Consider the following 20,978-nt stretch of genomic DNA (forward strand, 5'->3'; position numbering starts at 1 on the left):
AGAAGGCAGGGGTCTCTGAGCTAGTCTGCTGTCCATCCTGAGAACACTAGAGGTCCCTCTGTCATGGGGAGACAGGATGAAGACTGGTGGGTGTAAAAATCTGTGACCTGTTAACACTCCATTACACAGTAGCTGGATCCCATCCACTCAGCTTGGACACCAGCACAACTACCTGCAGCCGTTTTGGTTATTTATTTTTTTTCTAGTGCTTTCCATGAGACCTTAGTGCACTTGACAGGAGCAACAATCATCATTAGGCAGATTGCACAAAGATACTTCGGTAAAGTGAACTCAGTTGCTTATCGCAGGTTAGTGAATAAACTTCAGATTTCAGCAGAGGGTGCTTTTCACTGTACACAAAATCTAAGTGACGCCTCACCCCGTGTGCCCTCTGCCCTGCTGCTACTCCAGCAAATCACAGCAGCTTAGTGACTCCAGAGCAGCTATTACCAGGCCTGCTGATGACCGGAATGCAAAACCTGCAGAAGGCTGTGCCTGGGAGAATGGGGTTTATCACAGGTCAAAACCATAAAGAGCTGGAGGTGCAAACACTAAAATTTCATTCTTTATGCAAATTTATTTGGTTTTTAACAATCTGGCAGACACTATTTCAAAGAATGTAAGCATGTATAGATGCGCTGAATTTGAGATACAAGATTGTAAATTTTAGCACCCTAAATAAGTATTAAAATACTTCCTCAAAGCTAGCTTTGTGGAAGTGCTTACTGAATACAAAATGAAAGGACTGTAGTCAGGGCAGACTCCATCAGAACGCCACCTAACCAGCTTCACTGCAGCACCTCCTTGGCACAATTGTAGCCACACTGAAATTTTACATTACGAAGAATTAATATAAAGCACCCCAATGAGATGTCTGATGAAACATAACCGTGTTACGAGGATATAGGGGCATTCATTCTTAAGACAGTATGTAATACCCATGATGCAGTGATTACAAGAGTCGCCACTGTGCATTATGAAAATGATACCACCCTGAATTGTAACTTTGGAAAACAACACTTTACTTAGTGGGTCCTACTAGTAAACACAGAAAAGCTTTAATAAGTGAGGGGTTAAATTACAAGAGCTGCAAAACTAATTTTCATGTTCTATTCCTGGAGATGTAGAAACATCACCGTAAACTATCATGCAAGATCTTGCTAATTTTCTTTGGTGTATCAGCATTTTGCATCCATCCACTGTAAACTGAAAAACAAACCACACAGTTCATGAGGGTATGACAATCCATGTGACGGTACTTGCTGACAGTGCTTCCATCTTGTCTTTTCTGCCATCGGTCACATCATTTAGGGGAAGGTTACTTCAGGGGTGAGCATGCCACAGGAATCATCAGCATGTTGTGCTGGGACTCCAAGAACCTGACACTGTCCCGTACTGCAATGAAACACACATTTAATTAGGAAATAAATCCAATGAGGAGTAATACTTTTCTCAGCATGCATACAAGTACCAGCAGTGAGATCCAACATTGCTTACCAGCTGCTACCACTCTGGCATCTTCATGGGCACTGTGCCTTCCTGCTGCCCGGTGATCTGGGCTCTCATTCCACCAGATCACATGGACTGAAAAGTACAAATAAAGGCAGCTAAATATTGTTCCTGTTGTAATACCATATGCACATCCTAGTTTTCCACCCTCTCACGCCTTGCATCTAGCAGAAACGATTCACCAGGCGAGTATGTGGAGAGACAATCTGTTGCTGAGCCTTTAAAAGGTTTGACTCTTGAACATCAGATCTAAGAACCTTTTAAAAGAGCACCATCTGGCTTAAGCATATAACCCAATACACAACGTTGGGTTCAAGGACTGTTTACAGGACTTCTGTGATCCATACCGACATTTTTTTTAATCAAGCCATCCAATTGTGAGCCAGGACAAGGGTTTCTCCCACTTTTCCCACCCCTTCTCCCCCAGTCGCCATTCCCAAATCTTTATCAGAAAGTGAGCAGTACTTGTACCTGTGTTAAGTAACCCATACTCTGTGTGGAAAACTCCAATCAGCTTAGTGTAGCCTGTATTGATGTGAGCGTTGATTGCAGCCTGGAACGATTCACCCCACAGAGCTGGTCCACCAGGTTTCATCTGGAAAGTAACCCACTCATATACACCTGGAGGAAACGACAAAGACGACCTCGAGGAAGGAAATAAAACTTAATACGTGCTGTTTCTTATTTTTTCACAGCCACAATGTAGTCATTGTGAAACCAGCACTGCAATTCCCTGCCATTTGGGGTGGGCAGCCCACAAAACTGCCCCCTTCCTCCCAGCCCACACACACATCATCTCACAGCTTCCAGAGGAGCACAGGGAAGTGGCTCTTCAACTAGAACTGTTTGAAGTCTACATAAAAGCTCTGGGACCCAGAGGTTCAAAAGGATTCCCACAAAGCCCAGTTTAAAGGGAAATGGTTGCACGAACATTCAGAGCAGTTCAATGTACTTTGCAGACATCACAAATACTTATACTTGGTAGGTTTGCAATGGCTGAACTATGCAAGGTGGCCTTTTCTAAGACTAGTGATGTTTTCTGGAGCTGGTTTATGACATTATAAACACCTTTGAATCTTGGCAGCTGGTTGCATCAAGACTTGAAGTCATAAATAACAGACCATGACTAGATTGCCATCTCTGCTCTGCCAAACAATCTGCCTTGTATGCAGACAAACAGCACGATATCCCAAAAAACTCTGGTCTTGCTAAAAGACATGTTACCTGCCTCCTTTCCATTCACATAGTTACTCTAAATCACACTTGCTAACACTTTAATACGAATCTGGACAATTGTCGTATGGCAATGTATTGTCTGGTACTGTTCTCCAAATACAGGCTGGAGATTTAAAAAGTACAAACGTTAAAATGTGAATGCAGTGTTAGAATAGCCAGGTATCCAATTTCAACAGAAAACTGGACTGCTGTTAAATTCAACTGTAACACAGCATAAAATTCATAATCTCTCAGAAATAAAGAACAAAGATTACTGTATGCATACATATTCTGAGGGGTAAAGCAGGGCCTATTTGACATCATTCCAGGTGACAGACTACAAAGTCTGCAAATTTTTCTCAGTAAGCACGTGGTCACATTTGCTACAGAAAGAAAGAAAATATGGAGAGATAGGACGTGAGGGACAGGACATCTAAACCTGATCTGTGAACTACAAAGTATGCTTGACTTATACGTACCTTTAAAAAGTAGGTTTGGGGGTCCTTGTTTTAAAAACAATTATGCAAAAGAAGCAATAAAATAAAAACTGACAAATGAGAAAAACCTCTGTGATACGGAACAATCTTTTTTTTTTTTAAATGTTTCCAGGAAACATCCTCTTGCTGACAGATGGACAAAGGGAGTCCAGGATGACTGCTCAGAATGTTAGTACAGAGTTGTCATTCTGCATGTTTGTTTATGTGACTCACACAACTTTTTACAGCCTTACAACTGGGGCTGTAGCTTTTGACAAAAAGTTTGACAAAGGTTTGACACAAGTCAGTACAAAGCCATTCTTAAAAATTTTCTACCTCATCTGTACTATGTCACCTCTTTCAGAGTGTATTTACATGCACTTGTTACATAAAGGGTTATAAAATTGTGTAATACCTGGTTTAAACTTTAAGCCGTTTTTTGTTAGCCAGTCAGTCAGCATCAGTATCTTTAATCAGTAAAAGAGAAGATAAGCTCACCCCCTTCTTTTGAAGGTTTCCCAAGCTGACACCAGGGTACCAGATAAGCAACTTCATTGTGCTGCTTCTCTATACAGGTGAGGGCTGGAGAGATGAATTTTCCTTGCCAGTCCTTGTCATTGGCTAGCGCCTTCCGGACTGCTGCTCTGTGGGCAAAATTATCTGTAAGAAAGGGGAAAAAATATGAAAAAACGTACTTAATGCTACATCAGCAAGTATGAGAAAGATGTAGCATGAGAGACTGGAAAGAACTTTGAGGAATATCAGTATTTTGGTATTCAGAGGAAAAATGTAACAGTTTTTCTTAATTACTTAACAACATTTAATACGGGGGCTGATGAGACAAGGAGAAAGGATGTTGAACCTTACACATATAAACATAATCATGAAATAAAAATAATTTTATTTTTCCTTAGTTTTCCATTTAAAAAGTTTCTCAGAAACTATTCAGATTTTTATTTTTTTTTTTTAGAAAAAGGAACAACAGAATAGGGCAGAAAGTTCTAAGAAGCAGGACATTTCTTAACCACAGATGCATGTGGCAGACAGCACTGACTCCAACAACATACGAAGCTGGTTACAGCACCAGCAGCCTGTTGCAACCATCGCTGCAGCAACAGAGCGCTTCACACATGTGGGATGACAGAGCTGGTGGAGCAGCTTTCCAGCTCAGCACAGCATAGCTTCAGGAGCCTAACCACACGAACCGGGTGCTCTTCTGTTTTAGGCGAGTGACTGAACTAAACTTGAACCATGCTCATCTAAGATTTCTGAACAATGATACGTGCATGATTCTGTGTAAACACATACAGACACTTGCATATATACTGTCTGCAGTTATCTGCATTATCTTATTGAGGACATCTCAGACTTTCTTCCATCCATTTTGAGATTGTGAAGACATCTGTGGTTCAGGAGCTGGCCCTAAGCAAGACACCTACCACAGGCAAAAGGACTCTGCTGCAGCTCATCTCATACACCTGCGAGGCACAAAGACCACCCTGTAGGAACAGCTGTAATCCTTTCATCCCAACAAGTCAAAATTGTCCTACAGGTTTTTTTTTCCTTTTTTTTTTTTTTCCATTAATCAGTACGGTAACATCTTTTTTTTTTTTTCTGATGCTTGGTTACTTATCGTAAGAGCAACAAACAACAGCCACATAAGCAGTCCCCTCGCTGGCACACGGAGCACGTAGAGGGAGGCCGAGCGTACCATACTTCCACACATGGACAGCCTTATTCATCGCTCCCAGCTCCACAGTCCAGAATCCCACCAGCTCTGAGTGAGCTGTGCGAAGGTGGAAGTACTTATTGACCAGTTCCACAAACTCCTTCATCCTCGATGGCTTAATATCGTATGTACGAATTTCATAGAAAATGCCATTATTTTGTCTGGGACCTGTAGCAAGCGATGCGAGTACCTAAGAGAAAATGTTAAGAAAAATAACAAACATTCTCAAGTCAGAAAACCATCCTTCTATCTCATTTCTAGACTTCTTGTTTTGTTTTACAGTGAGGCACAGGTGTTTGGTTTTTGTTTGTTTGTTTGTTTAATAGGGACTGGGAGAGGGAATACTTCATGACCTCCACTGCATGAGTGCCTTGTGACTTTTTCCTTTGGGAAAATACTTCCCACGTGCACTATTTGCTGCAATTCTTTTTGGCAGTGCAATGGACCATCACACGTCCTTTGTCAAAATGAGCTGTTTAATTATTACCCATTAAAAAATAAGGGGTTTTCTCTTCTCACCGGGGTCTCATGGGGTCTTCCCAGAACCAGTGGCACCAGGGTATGCCTCCATGACCCAGTCCTCTGCCACAGAAAATATGCCACGGCACATGAGCCAAGGGCCAGCTCGACAGGAATGGGAGCAGGGGAAGTGCTGCCTGCCAGGTTACTCATTCATTGCCCTCTGCAGGGCGTGCTCTTGCCTTGGCTGCTTGTGAATGCGAAAGTGAACCAGACATCTTGATGAGCACCCCCTGCAATACGCTTCTTAATATGCCTTCAATATGTAAATTGAATTTATGATTCTAAAAAGAAAGGAAAAAAGAAAAAAAAAAAAGGTGGCTAACTCTTCATATCATTTAACATTTTAATGCAGAGTGCTGACTAAACCAGTGACCATTACTGGTTTTGCTGAGAATTACAGCGTGCAACTGCATAAAATAGAAAATGTTACTACCAGCTTGCATCTCTGCATTAAAGCATCGCTCTCTTGGCACTGCTCAGCCCAACACTCACCAGACTGCATCGCGTTTCTACTAATCTACGACCAGCTACTGCACCACGCTTCCTAATTACAGCCTTACATCGGTATTGACAGCTTATAGATTGCTGGCACAAAAAAACGCCCAGCAGCAAGCGCCTGGGGAGAGATTGCTTCCTTCCAGCAAGCCGCTGCTAAAAACCCTGCCTCCTTGCCCTTTGCTGGCAACCTCCCGAGGGCTGCTGGCGAGCCCTTTTCCCATCCACGCCACAAAAATATCCCCCAGCCCGGCCCTTCCCTCCTCGGCCCCGTCCCGGCCCTCACCTGCGGGCGGCCCCGCGCTCCGCACAGGCGGGCGGCGGCGGCCAGGGGTCGGCGGAGCAGCCCCGGGGTCAGCATGGCGGGCGGGTGGTGGCGGCGGCGGGCGGGCCCTTGGGCGGCCCCTGGGCCGGAGCGGGGCGGCCGCTGGGCGGGGGTGGGACCAGGGAGTCAGAATCGTAGGGTAACAGAGGCAGAAGTGTTGGGAAAGAGCTTCCAGAGCTCCTCGTCCATCCCTGTACCATCCATTTCACCACTAAAACACGTCCCCAAGCACCACGTCCAGCCTGTCCTTGCACATCCCCAGGGACGGTGACTCCACCACCTCCCTGGGCAACCCGTCCCAACGCCTGACTGCTCTTTCTGAGCAGAAATGGCTCCTCATTGCCAAGCTGAGCCTCCCCTGGCACAACTTGAGGCCATTCCCTCTGGTCCTATCACTGGTCACCTGTGAGAAGAGGCCGACCCCCAGCTCCCCACACCTTCCTTTCAGGCAGCTGCAGAGAGCAATGAGGTCTGCCCTGAGCCTCCCCTTCTCAGAATCACAGAATCACAGAATCACAGAATTTCTAGGTTGGAAGAGACCTCACGATCACCGAGTCCAACCTCCGACCCAACGCCAACAATCCCCACTAAACCATATCCCCAAGCTCCACATCTAAACGTCTTTTGAAGACTTCCAGGGATGGTGACTCCACCACTTCCCTGGGCAGCCTGTTCCAATGCCTCACAACCCTTTCGGTAAAGAAGTTCTTCCTAACATCTAACCTAAACCTCCCCTGGCGCAACTTTAGCCCATTCCCCCTCGTCCTGTCACCAGGCACGTGGGAGAACAGGCCAACGCCCACCTCGCTACAGCCTCCTTTAAGGTATCTGTAGAGAGCAATAAGGTTGCCCCTGAGCCTCCTTTTCTCCAGGCTGAACAAGCCCAGCTCCCTCAGCCGCTCCTCGTAGGACTTGTTCTCCAGGCCAAACACCCCCAGTTCCCTCAGCCACTCCTCACAGGGCTTGTGCTCCAGGCCCTTCACCAGCTTTGCAGCCTGGACTTGCTCTATGGCCTTGATGCCCTTCTTGTGGTGAGGGGCCCAAAGCTGAACACAGCACTCGAGGTGCAGCCTCACCAGAGCAGAGTACAGGGGAATGATCACCTCCCTGCTCCTGCTGGTTGCACTATTCCTGATACAAGCAAGGATGCCGTTGGCCTTCTTGGCCACCTGGGCACACTGCTGGCTCATGTTTAGGCAAGCATCAGCCAGCACCCCCAGATCCTTTTCCTCTGCACAGCTTTCCAGCCACTCTGCCCCAAGACCGTAGCGCTGCATGGGGTTGTTGTGACCAAAGTGCAGGACCTGGCCCATAGCCATGTTGAACCTCATCCCACTGGCCTCTGCCCGTCAATCCATCCTGTCCAGGTCCCTCTGCAGGGCCTTCCTGCCCTCAAGCAGATGACCAACTCACTCTGCAGGGTTGAACGCTGGCCCAAAGGGAGTGTTGGTGTCAGTGCAGCTGATAATAAAGATAAATTATAAATAACAAATAAATATACATCCTGCTTCGGTGAAGGGTGGCCTGTGAAAGCCAATAACAACAACAACAACAACTTCAATGACAACAAAATCAACAACAATAATAACAATAATAACAATATAATTAATATCATTAATAATGGAATTAAGGTGAAGGCTTTGTGCCTTGCTTTTGCTACTCTCTGTGGAGCTTTCATGGTTTTTCTCTTGATTTCAGGCAATTTTTGTTAACGACAATCCCAGGAAAAAAAGATGGTCTAAATTAAAACAAGAAAGGAAAAAGTTGTTTTAGCAGACACGTTAAGAGAGTGGTGTGGAAAAAATGAAGAATCTGCACTGTGTGTTTGTGCGTTGTAAGTACACGTGCAAGTGTTACCCATGGTTACATTTTTTATGTTAAAAGCACTGAGCTTGATACACAATAAAGCATTTTTGCAGCACAGCATGAATCATTTTGATAGTTTCTATAGCAGAAGCACATATGAAGTGTGATTGCTGATGCAGTAATTGCCTGTTTCAGATCTTTTTTTTTTCTTCTTTCTTTTTTTTTTTTTTTCTTTTTTTTTTTTCCCACTTACAAACAAACTGTATTTCAGCTGAGGGCAGGGAATGAGTGGCAAATTCCATAATATTTAAGGTCTTCCTTTGTTTATCTTACTATATGGTTGCATAAATGTTGCTCATAGCCATGTTGTGCTGGGAGATTCCTTTACATTTGTAAAAGTTTTATCATTTCAACTTTATATGTGTTTTCTTCTTTGTCAGAAATGAAACCAGGATTTGAATCAAGTAGTCATAAAAAGCAGGTTTTGTTCTTGTTAACCTGAACGGTCAAACAGACACTTTGATTTTAAACCTCTTTGGTGTAGTCAGGGAATAGAAAGAAGAACGTGATTTTTGTATTTGAGCAAAACAGTTCAATGTAGTGCAAAGGAAAAATGTACAATAAACAGCAGTGGAACTCATTGTGGGCCCAAAATGATTCCCTGAAACTATTTGACAAATGATTTTATACAGACATAACTTTGAGAAAACTGCTTGTGAGTTCAGCTAATGAAGTGGCTAAGAAAAAACTTGTTAAGAAAGCTGTTCTTTCAGCTCTACATTTTTGCCTCAAACATGAGTTTGCCACATTCCCTGATATTTTCTCATTTACGTTCTTCTAGAAGTCCAGGGGAATATTCTTCTTTCAAAACAGACGATGCAGAGCCACAGTGGCAGAGTGAGAGGACTGTATATCCAGCCTGTTTGCTACTTATGGGGCTGTTTACCATTCCATAAATGGTGAATAGGAGCTGTGTTTCGCAGACATAATGCAGCTCACAGATAGTATTGGACATATGGGAACGACAGTGTTGATCTTGTGAAAGAAATAGTGCTGCATAATACCTGTTAGGAATGTTTAATTTTGGTCCACAGCTGATGAATCAAATACTGTTTTCTATTCATGCCGCTGTGACTGCCAGTGATCCCCAGGCAGAAATGGTTTATTAAAATGTTTGTTACTAGTGGAAGGCAAAGCTCCATGGAGGCAAAATGCAAGAAAGTGATTTGTTGCTATACTGCATTTATGTGTTGTATTCCCTCCATGCAACATTTTAATCGATTATCATTTTCCCATGGCACAGGGAAACATTTTTAGTCTGATCTATATGTAAATGACCTGTGAGTGTGTGCAAGCACTGGGTAATATCTTTTATCTCTCTCATACCCTAATTGGAGGTGGTGATAATAGATAAAGGTAACCATCTGTACCAAAGGCATTAACACTTGCAGGAGCAGCTCTAACTTCATTTGTGATGTTTGCTTAAACACATGCAGAGAAAGCAAATCAGTGCTAAGCTCTTCTTGAAACTGAGAAAGCACGATACCTGTCCTTATTACACTAGGCAGGATGTTCCAATTTGTGAATCACATCTTTCATTTTCCTTTTTCGTAAAGGATAAAACAAGGAGCTTTCATTCTCTTTCTCCATGAAACCTTCTGCTTAAGCTCTTTCCACAGAAAGGCTATTTTCAAGTGTACAAGCAATAGGGCTTCTTGCTACTCTTTTAAAACTACAGCTGGTTAAATAGTTCCATGCCATTGGCAGAACTTGAGACAGGTGTACAAGGTGCTTATTTAGCCTAAGTGTAATGTGCAGACTTTCCGTGTTCTTACAAATCTCTCATTCTGTGTGCTGCCCATCATCTCAGTGGTTCTGATCCTGGATGAGCAAGCAGCGAGTGATTTCCTGGTTTGTGAACAATACAGCATTCCTGAATATAATGTAGCCTCTTGGTGTCTTCCCAGTAGGCCAGAACCTGTACATGTAAATAGCTTCTCATTTCCATCTTCTCAGCTGTTCCATATGAAAATCTGAGTAACAGTTTACCAAACTCAGTATTTTCTTCCATGGTTTTCCCAGTCACTTTGCAATCTTCATCCTAGTGAAACAATCTACATTGTATATAGTTAATTGCTGCATGTCGACAATGGGAATACCTACCCAAACCAGTGCTATCCCTGTCTTACCACTGGTGAGAGTCACCATGCTGCTCCTTTGTGGCCAGGGCCTGAGGACATGCTCAAAACGGAGTCATCTTCAGGTTTCTGGTCAGTGATGTCATGTTTTCCCTTTGCTGGAGAAGGCAGTGCAGTGCTTTATCTCTCTGGGAAGCAGGTCCCTGCTGTCCACACTCTGCATTTGTCCACTCCACACCCAGAATATGGGCTGATGTTTGATGCAGCCCCTGACCGTGCCAGGGTGGAGTCCATCAGCTGTCTTGGCCTCTTAGATCTTTGGGAAGAAGATATAGAGCAAGGCAGGGGTTTACAGCTATCTAGAAAGGAATTAGAGAGCTGCTTTATGGTGCTAGATTTTCATAAACATTTGGGCCTGATATTGGGTGTCACAGTACCTTTTGTCATTGTTTGTATCAGCACCAGGAGGAGACAAATTTTACTGTATCAGATGTTCTCCACTCATCTTACAAGTACCCAACTACCTATAGCACAAACTGAGTGATGGACCAGTCGGTTTATTTGAATTAAGTACAGAAGAAAACACTCAGATTTGTTCCCTGTTGTTTTATAGAAGGCATATTTCTTAAAAGCTCGATTAAATGATTTTTTTTTTTTTTTGTAGTCCCTGGGAAATCTATAATGATTCTAGAAGAAGGGGCATGTTAAAGATGACACACATATTGAAATCCTCTGATCACTTCATTTTTTTGTATAGTAAAACAGTTTTATTCCACACCTCTGATTTAAAAACAAAAACAACAAAACAAAACAAAAAAACTTCCTTATCAATAGCTCATAAGTATTAAGTTCAAGGACTTTATTACTGTGTGGTGCTTATTACCTGACCACCGTAATTACAGTTGTTCACCTCAGAATATCTCCTTGCATTTTATGAGTGATATTTTTAAAATCTGAGAATTAAATACTCCTTTTAGTTAATCCCTTTCCAGTTGATTAGGCAAAAACCAATGCTCTGCTTGCACATTTTCACAGATGGGGTGACATACGGTGGCTTCTGCCACTGCGGGTATTTCAAGCACAATGCAGCTGAGAACTGTAAGGTCTGTGCCGGAAAGGAGTTGACATGGGTATGCAGATGAAGGTTTACATGGGGAATACCCAGCTGGGTTGACTTCTTACTTCACAGGTATTAGCTCAATTAACATTTTCCCCTGAAAAATTAAAGCCTACAAAAGATGCAAATGAAACACCCAGTTTCTCTTTCCTAAGCTACGCTTCTCTATTGCCGTCTGTTATTTGCTGCATACAATAAGCTTGTTTCTGGAGGCGTAAACTGAGTTTTTTCTCTAGGATTTGGCCAAACACAGGTTGCACGTGTGATCTAAAGTCATGTTTGCCTGCTAAGGAAAGCAAGCTGGACATGTTTAACCTGAAGAAAACCAGGGTTCTTTCAGCTGAGGGTGAAACAACATTGTGCCTCCTAACCTGAGTCCTGATGTGAGGCCTTCTGTGATGGAGGAGACAAGCAAAAGCACCCATTCTGTCAGATTTGATAAGGGAAGATAGATTCCAACACAGAAAGGTTTGCTGTGGAAAGCACCTTTCAGCTATTCTTGCAATCCCATACCTGGATCAGATGAGGAGAACGGGCATGGTCCTAGGCAGGCCTAAGAGGGCGGGGGAGGCGAATATGGCCTGTTTTCCTTGCTTGGATGATTTCCTTCACCCTCTCCCAACAAGGATCGAAGATGAATGCAAGCAGACTGCTCTCAGATGAGTACATCCCCTCAGTCTTGCTGCTGTCTGTGCTGCTGGGGTGCCTTGGCTGACCAGCTGGCTGCTTCTCCTCATGTTGCCCAGCACAGCCTGGCCCCAGCAGAGATCCGTGCAGCATCAGAGGGTGGCTGATTTGCTGTGGGCCTGCTTAACCTGGGTGGAGAGCTGTCTGTGGTGGCACACAGCAAACATGCGGTTTCTAGGTATTTTGTTCTTCATCTCAGTCTCTCTCTAATACCAGTAATATTACTTAAATGGCATTGTCCCACGTAGCCTGCAGCACAAGTCCCAGTTAATGAAAGGAACTCTATGATGCCTGTGTATGGCCACCTTGGGGTTAGTTAGGCAGCCAGTCATTTTATTGTGAGCAAGCTCCTCTGCCTTAATTCATCTCCTGAGTTTGGGAATGAGGCCTGGAGAGCTTTGAACAAAAAAGCCCAAAATGATGGGTTAGATTTCTGAGCAAGGCTAAATTATCAACTCCAATAATTCACCTCTCTCTTCTATTTTTTGATGCCTTGCATAGATAAAGATCTCTTTCCTGTAGAAACACAGTCTTGTTCCACATGCCTAGAAAAGTTGTCTCCCTCTTCCAGTCTGCAGTAAATAACCTCTTTTGTAGCTTCCTTTCCCTGTAGTTAGATTGAAATGAGTACTGATAATAGGCTTCTCCTTCTGCCTTAGTTGTTCTTCCCTGACACCCCAGAAAACTGCTTTTCTTGGTACCACTCAATGACAAGTTCACCTGATTTATCTTTTTTTTTTTTTTTTTTCCCCAAAATTCAAGAGGTGCTCTTGCTGTTTATGGTAATGAGGTGCTGGTCTGTTAATCACACCAGGGAAATTTGCAGCTGTTGCAGAACTTGTCATCTACCTCTGCATCTGGCTGGCACGGTCTGTTCAGCACATCTCTCCTTCCCACCTGTATCTTGGTGTAATGAAAGCACAGCTGAAGGCTGGACTACCTCATCTGACAGAGAGAGCTATGGTGAGCACAGGTTGAACATGCTGAGCAGGATATAACTTGGCTAAATAAACTGATAGGCTAAGAAGATGGAAACTGGGAGCAGAACAGACAAGTTCTGCCACCAGGCTTCTCAAAGCAATCTCTAAAGTGGTATTAGGCATCAAGAGCTGTGAGATACCTCAACACTCCTGATATCATGCAGAAATGAATAAAGCACCCAAATAAACTGCAGGTAGGTGGGTACAAACTGAATGGGCATGCAATGTGAAAAACATTTGCAGGTGGACTTGATCACCTGGACACTGTAATGTACATCAGTGCCCATTTCCTTTAAAAAAAAACAAAAGTACTTCTTTTTACCTCCTTACATCAAGCCACGTGGAACAAATTCTTTCAATAAACAGTAAAAACAAGCAACACCTGTGTGTTCTAATATGCCATCACCAGTATTTCAGAAGATGATTGTTATTGCAGATAGATCTCTCTTACAATTTAGTGTATTAAAAACAGGACAAAACAAATCTTTTTTTTTTTTTTTTAATGTTAGGAAGTCAATAAAATTGCATAAGAACCATTGATAAATAGTCTGTTGACCAATACAACTAAAGGAAAATGATTGTATATGAAGTTCCAATCTGGAGGGAAAGTTTTGAATGGCAGTAAACATTTAAGTGATTCCAGGTAGATTTCTGCTGCGGTGACTAAAAATAAAAATAAAAATAAAAATAAAAATAAAAATAAAAATAAAAATAAAAATAAAAATAAAAATAGCAGCCTGAACTAGAAAGTATTCTGATACTCATAAGCACCTTATGTTATAAGCACCTTAGGGTGCAGAAATACACCTATTTTAGAGAGAATCCTCCCAGCAGAATCGGCTTTCTACTAGGAAACCCATGAGTCATAGCAATGATAGGCAAATTAGTTTAGTCATTCATGTGAAGGGCTTCAAATATCAATACTTACCAATAGGATCCTGGTATTCTGAGGTCCTGCACGTCACTGTATTTACTTGGAAGCTACTGATATCCCAGCAGTTTGATGTAATCAGTCTTGAAGAACTATCTTTTTTAGAGACCTGTCGTATTTCAGAACAAAATTTTTAAAATAACTTATAAGAGAGAACACCTATCAGCATGGAAGTCTGTCATAACAATCAGCTCTTCCACCACACTTTACAACATCTGCACAGTCTCCAACTTTATATTACCTTGGTCATGATATGCTAAGTTAAGCAAATTGTTATTTCTAGACCTGTCTGTCAAGTGAAGGAGTTGTGCGCTGGTATCCAATTTGCCTAGGACCAGACAGACTGGCAAAATCAGATCTTGGCTTTGAAACCAGGTATTTCTAGCTCCGGGTCCCCAGAATGTGTGGTCTGTAAGCATGGAACATTTTCCTCATACGTGGTGACAGGCAGCTCCAGTAATCACTGCTCACCTCTAATGAGAACGTAGACTTCTGCATTTTTGCTTTATCCAGCAGGTAGGTCTGTCTCAACACAGGCAGCAGGGTGTACAGGAAAAGCTGAACAAAAACAATGTTGTTTTAATTTAGAGAAGATAGTACTGATGGTTGTGAGATCCCTATTCAGGTAATTACAAGAATGCTTCAGGACAGAAAGGCATAATCTGTTCTCTTTGTCCATGGTGGATAAAATAAAAGCCACAGGCTGAAATTACAGGAAGGGAAATTTTGATCAGATGTTTTCCACTTATTAAGATAGTGAAACATTTGAAAAGATTGCCAGGAAAAAGTAGGATATACAGGCCTGGAATTACTAGGAATGGTTGAAATGGTGATCATGCATTTGCATAGCAAGTATGCGCTAGATTACCTTTTTTAAACTGGACTGTGGACGCAAGAGTAGTAGTCCACGAGGCATGCAGGCAATGGAGAGACAATCTAAGAAACTCTGCAACCAGCAGGGAAGTGGCGGATCTCTGTCCTCTGCTCTGAGAAATTACTCCAGATGTTGGGGCAATAACAATAAATACGCCATTCTGTAAAATGGTGACACTTCGACCAAGTGCTGAGTAATGTATTTACTTGTGGCCCACCCTCTATACACCATCAAGACTTTGGGGCAGCACCCTGGGTATTTACTAACGAGTTGCACTTTGGTAACCAGGGAAGGTAGCCAGGTAGCCACTTCTTTTTCTTAGAAGTCCTCTAGTTAGAGTCAGTAGCATTTCAAAGGGACCTGCTGTGTGGCTGGTGTTGCATCACCAATAATCCCCTGTGACAGTGGTGCATGCAAATCACAAGGAGCTTCAACCAACAGTAATAACGAGTGTGACATTACATGAACTCTTCATTCCCATGGACTTGCTCTTATAGCCCAACCTTATGCAATTCTATTGGTGTTTCCCGTCTTCCATTTGTGTCTTTGTGAATACCTATAGCAGGCAAGAATACTACCTAAATGTGCATACCACTAGCCAATGCTGACTGCTGCCCAAAGGGACGTGCTTCTCCGTGTCTTTTCTGCAGAACAAGCATTGATCAAGTGCTGATTTCCATTAACCTAATTTTCCCCGAGACCTCTGTCCTACTTCTGTTTGAAATTAGCTAACTGGTTCAAAAGATACTGCAGGAGGTGGGGCAGATGAACAAACAGATAACAGGTAGCGTAACCCCATAAGCTCTGTTTTCTTAGAAAACTGGGCTAAAAAGAGCACTGTTTAATCAGGCTGCAGCTGCCTGTGAATTGGTCAAGTCTGGCACTTAAGAGAAAGTCTTCACCTCAAAAAACAAGGGATCAAATCCAGCACACTCCCTAGGGACACACAGTGAATATGAAACTCTCCCTGGCTGGTCTGGTTGAATACTTTCTGGTCCTGTGTTCAGTGCTGCAGCAGCAGCCTGTGGGCACGGGAGCTGAAACCAGCCTTGTGGCTGAAAGACAGGACTGATTTCAGAAGGACTGGGTTTGGTTCCTGCGTGTGACAGTGCCTTCTTTTGGGAGTAGGAGTAGGAGAATTTAAGGCAATGGGTTGAAGGATATGGCAAAGCTAGAACAGGAGAATCACAGTACAAAGTGCTGCCTTACAGGACAGCTAATAATGTCTCCTTTTCATATGATTCATAGCAAAACAACAGCTCTTGAAAATGTCATTCCCATCTAATTATGACCTTTTTGGGTAAGAAGCAATGGTTAGAAACCATTCTTTATTTTTTTTTTATTTTTTTTTTTTTTATTATTTTTTTTCCTGTACCACAGGGTAAACTGTAGCTGTATGAACAGTTTTGGGTGGTTGTTAGTGTACCTTATTTACTGCAATATGCTCTGGTATTTGAAAGCATTCCACTGTATTGCTCTTCAGGGTGGCTTTCATTCTCCAATCCATCCCAAGATTGTGAGTTTTCCCTATATTTGTTCAGCCAGTCACAGCAAAATCATTTGAATTACGTGGTCCCATCCCCTGGGAATGATTCCACTCCATGCAGGGAGTTTTTGACCAGTGGATTGTCTTGTCAACTTTAGAGAAGATCTTGGTGGCTACAGATGCATTAGTCATAAGCAACAGGTTGTGTGGTACGTATGTTACCATATTACCATCACCCACACCTTTTACAGGGTCTGATATATAGGAAAACTCATGCTTGCACTGGCCGTTACGACAGAAGACGTCAGTCTGTTCACTTCCACCAGCGTCCTCTACCAGATCTCCATGAACACACATTGGCCAAAGGGGACTTTTGGAGTCTATGCCAAGCACTCCCTATTCTTGTAAAATATCTCTTGGATCCCACAGAACTTCCAGCCTTTATTAATTTCAAACATGGCTTTCCAAATGTAAAAAAGAAAGGATCTTTGAGTGTCTCTTTTTGCCAGGTGACCCTACTGCATGCACATAGCACAATTCTTCTTTTAATGTCTTTGAATGTTTTGTATGCAGAAGACATCCTTGGTGAGGTACCTGCAAATCCTCTGGCTGTATCAAGTTCTGCTGTATAGCTTGAGGCCCATAGCTTCTATACAAAGACTGCCTGTTGAAATGTTCATGTTGCATTTCAAAAACAGATTCCCTGCATTTCCTGCAGGTAGAAGGATTGCTGCCATGCCACCATATGATATGGATATTTTGGATTATCATAAGCCTGCAGTATTTGCTTTCATTTGTTTGTTTGAGATCAAAGCTATTAATTAAGCTAGTCCATCATTTAAGCAAGTTATTTTGGCAAGAATCACTTTCCCATTATGAGAAGGAGAAGGGTTTTCTATTGTTCTCTTGGCTGTTGCTAACCTCCAGTGTAAATATGGCTGCATTTCATAGGTGTGTCTAAAAAACTGCTGCATGAGGAGTTCTTTGGAAAAAGTGGAGCTTTTTATTTTACATATAGGAAACCAGTCTTTTATTGGTTCCAAGGGGGCTGCTAGCTCATCAGCAAATACTGACCTACTCAAAGACGTAAAGAGCTCTCATCCAGCTCAGCAAATCCCTTCAAACTCAAATCTGAGTTGTGAGTTGGGTTTATTTATTTGGGCTCACTGATTGAAAGGTATTACTCAATCAAGCAGAGAGGGAGTAGAGACAAGTCTGAGTGCTGCAGTAGATCATTCTCTTCTTTTTCCATCCAGTTCCAACAGCTCAGACTCAGGCAACACAGGGAAATGGAGGCCTTCCTTGAGGGCTCAGTTGAGCAAGGTGGGCTCCTGAGACAGTTGTGCTGTCTGACAATTTCGTGGAGCTATGGTTGTGGTAAATGTGGTAAATGCCTCAGCGTTGTGTTTGACCAATGTCTGAAAATGTGAGTATGGATCTGGGATATCCGGGTTCCAGTTTTATAAAGCACTTGTGTGCCTTGGTTAACTTCATTCAGGTAAGTAACTATCTGCAGCGGGACTGAAGCATGTAGTTAGTAGGGACTGACTGAGAGGCGCCACGCTGAACGACATCTGGTTTATTGCCATGCAGAGAGCAGGCCTTTCATATTGACTCTAACACTTGCTTGCATCTGTGGTTTGATCATGTCATTCATGTCATTTAACTTCTCTACCTCAGTTGTTTCATCTGAGAAGTGAGAATGCTAGGGTTTGCCTTTTTACCAGGTGAAGTAGGAGGATTAATTCATGAGTGTGTGCCCTGGACTTCAGAGAAGTCTGCCAGTATGAAAAACTATAATTAACAATTGTTTGTCTTGCGCTTGAGAACACTTGCACAACAGCCTGATCCTGAGCAGCGTTGACTGTTTGTCACTACTGCCCTAAGCAGTAAAGGTTAAATGTCCTTAGCAGGATCAGAAACAGACTAAAAATTTAAGATAGCCAGTAGAAATCCAACATTTTTTGAACCACAGGAGGCTCCAAAGGCCAATGCAGTAAGCGATAGCTTTCCCTGACTCCAACAGACTTTCAACCCAAGTTTGTGTCTCCTGCAACTGTCTCAGATACTTATCATTTCATCACCATGCATAACTCTTCATTTCTATTTCTCTCAGAAAACAGGAATCTAATGTGTTCTTCAGGCAAGGAGTCAAGTCCTTCTGAAATCCAAGAAACAGCATGTTGCTTCTGCACCAGCTCTCAAAAATCTAGTATCCTAATTTAAAATGTAAATGGAAAAAAAATTTGAAGGATAGGAACACATGCTTCTGGGAGTGAGTGGCTTTTTCCCTTGGGCTGAATTTGGACTTGGATTTGAACTTGGGATAGTTATGGAGTAGTAAAGTTGGTTTTATGGAGCTGTAAAGACTCAGTATGATGTTAAAGGAGAAAAATTCAAACTCTCAGAAACGGAGCAAAGAAGGATTTTTGGATTCAAAGGAGTCAGGAGCAGCACATCAGTTTCATCTGGATCCACATGGAGATGGTGAGTGATATGGAATGGAATGGAAAATGACAGACAATGTCCACCGACGCCCTCAGTTGTTGAGATAGAACCCACTTCACAGGAGATTGGATCTGTATGCTAGAGCACTGTGTAGTCTATTTCATGCCTTCTGCAGTCCAGGTGAGGATTTCCTAAAAGTAAGGAGACAAAAAGAGGTACATGCTTTATAGCCTGCTGGCCTGGCTTTCAGTACAGCCACCTAGGGTGTGGAGGAAGATGTATGGAAATCATGAAAACTAATCCTGAGTGCTAGCCCAGGAACAGGCAGGAGCTGTTTCATCCATTTGCAGGTGGAAAATAAAGGCTGAGTTACAGGAGGGTGGGGAGGGGTAGGAGTAAAGGTGATGGCAGCAATTCATTTGGGGGGGAAATGTAGAAAGTAAAGCTGAAATGGAAAATAATGCTTCTTGGTAGAGCACTCTGTTTGCACAGAGTGGGCCTGGATAGATCTGGCATTTGGCACAGCTTCCAGATGGTGGTCAGGACTAAAAGTGGGGTGGGTGGGAGCTTTCTACAGCTTTCCTGCTGCTTATGCAGAAAGGGATGTTGAATGTCAAGTCTGTGTACCTATCTCACTGACGGAGTGCTGACCTCTGGCCAGGGGCAGGGTGGAAATTAATAACTACCTAGAGAAAGAGCAATATTAAGCAGATAAGTGATTGCATGAGAGATAGGGAGTGGGAAACGGGAAATGTACGGTAGTAGGGCTGGGACCCTTCCTTAAGGAGGCAGCAGTGGTATGAAACAAGAGGACAGAGGAGTTGAGAGCTCCTGTGCTGGGGTCTGAGTTTGAGTGCTGTAGAAGGCCAGGGTTGTGAGGAGCAAGAGGTGGCTGGTGTTGTGAGGAAATGGGGAGGTACATGAGAGGGTAGAAATTTAGGGGATACATGCTGGGCTTGACACCTGGGGAGGGAAGAAAGAGCATAGAAAGGTTTGAAAGGAGGTCTTGGGTCTTGCTTTGGAGAGGACCAGTAAACAGTGTAGGGGATTTGCATGAGAAGGGAGGACAGGGTCTTCCCCTGGTGGCTCCTTTTCTACATACAATTTCAGTGTGTGATTTATGCATATACATGTACTCCCATCATCTGATGCAAAGCTATGCCTCGCTTCTCACTATATCCTCCCAGGAATGGCCTTGTTGGCTCTTGTTCCCCCAGGGCTTTTAATCGCTTTATATGACCCTATAAAGCTGATGCTAACCCAGAAGGCTGTGCAGCCCCCTTGTTTGGCAGACTGCCTCCAGGAAAAGGGCTATGGAGAGGAGAAAATACGATACCCCCCAGCTGACAACAGAGCCCTGTGAGCTGCAAACTGGAGGCTGTTGTCATGGTGTTGTACCTGGTACCGTAACCTGTCCCTGGTGTCACTCTCCCATGGGACACATAATACGTTCGGCTCAGGTCTTCTTTGGCTTTGGCTTCTGTTCTCTGCTGTGGGATCTGTGTCTTTCTTTGTTTAGAAAATCTGTCAACAGAATTGTCTGCAGAAACCTTTCCCTTCCAACCAAAATCAGTATTAATTTGTCCACGCTTGCTGGGCTTGCTCTGTCCAAGTGAAATTTGCTTAATTGTCTGTTTGTAACCTTGCATCCATTGTTTGTGACTCATGTGTGTTCACTGTATGGAGAGATACGAGGAGGGATGTGGATGAACAGGGTCATTTCTAGATGTTTGTTACCCACATCCATGGCTGTTCTGTCTAAGGAGAGGAGAAAGCTGAACATGGCTGTTTAACATCTCACTTGCCTAAAGAGTTCCATTCTGCTTGTTGGACTGAAGAAGTAAAATGAGAGGCAATACCTGCATGAGGAGGAATTTCTCATGTCCAATTAGAAGTAGAGTCCTGCTGCTTGTGGTAAAGACAGTGAGACGAAACATAGATGGCCAACCCACCTCTTCTTGTCACCTTTCCAATATAGTGAGGCTGCGTTATTTGGTTGGTTTTAATAGCTTCATTCTCAATGGTATTAATTCACTCTGCAGCTGCAGCATTTCAGGTAGTGTCTGCTGCATCGCTGTCCCAGAGCTGTGGGACATAATGATCCCATTTTCAGAGGACTGTGGGGTGGTGTCTTATGCTTGCCTGACTCTAAAAGCTGCTTGTAGCATACCAATGAAGTCATAGCCTTAGCGGCAGCAATCCTCCCCTGACTCTGTTTTTCCACACACTGTTAGTACTGT

The 20,978-nt window shown here is 43.2% G+C and overlaps 1 protein-coding gene across 1 annotated transcript; it reads right to left on the bottom strand.

Annotated features, from left to right (window-relative positions):
• Nucleotides 1-1,001: 1,001 nt before the first annotated feature.
• NIPSNAP3A (nipsnap homolog 3A) lies at nt 1,002-6,324 on the bottom strand. Its single transcript, XM_084503471.1, has 6 exons — nt 6,233-6,324; nt 4,912-5,119; nt 3,699-3,860; nt 1,981-2,130; nt 1,498-1,584; nt 1,002-1,395 (listed from the first exon to the last, which is right to left on the bottom strand). The coding sequence occupies exons 1-6, from the start codon at nt 6,305-6,307 to the stop codon at nt 1,319-1,321; spliced, it is 759 nt and encodes a 252-aa protein (XP_084359597.1). The 5' UTR covers nt 6,308-6,324; the 3' UTR covers nt 1,002-1,318.
• Between the last annotated feature and the right edge of the window lie 14,654 nt (nt 6,325-20,978).

This window comes from Aythya ferina (assembly GCF_964211825.1).
Source record: "Aythya ferina genome assembly, chromosome: Z".
Taxonomy (NCBI): domain Eukaryota; kingdom Metazoa; phylum Chordata; class Aves; order Anseriformes; family Anatidae; genus Aythya; species Aythya ferina.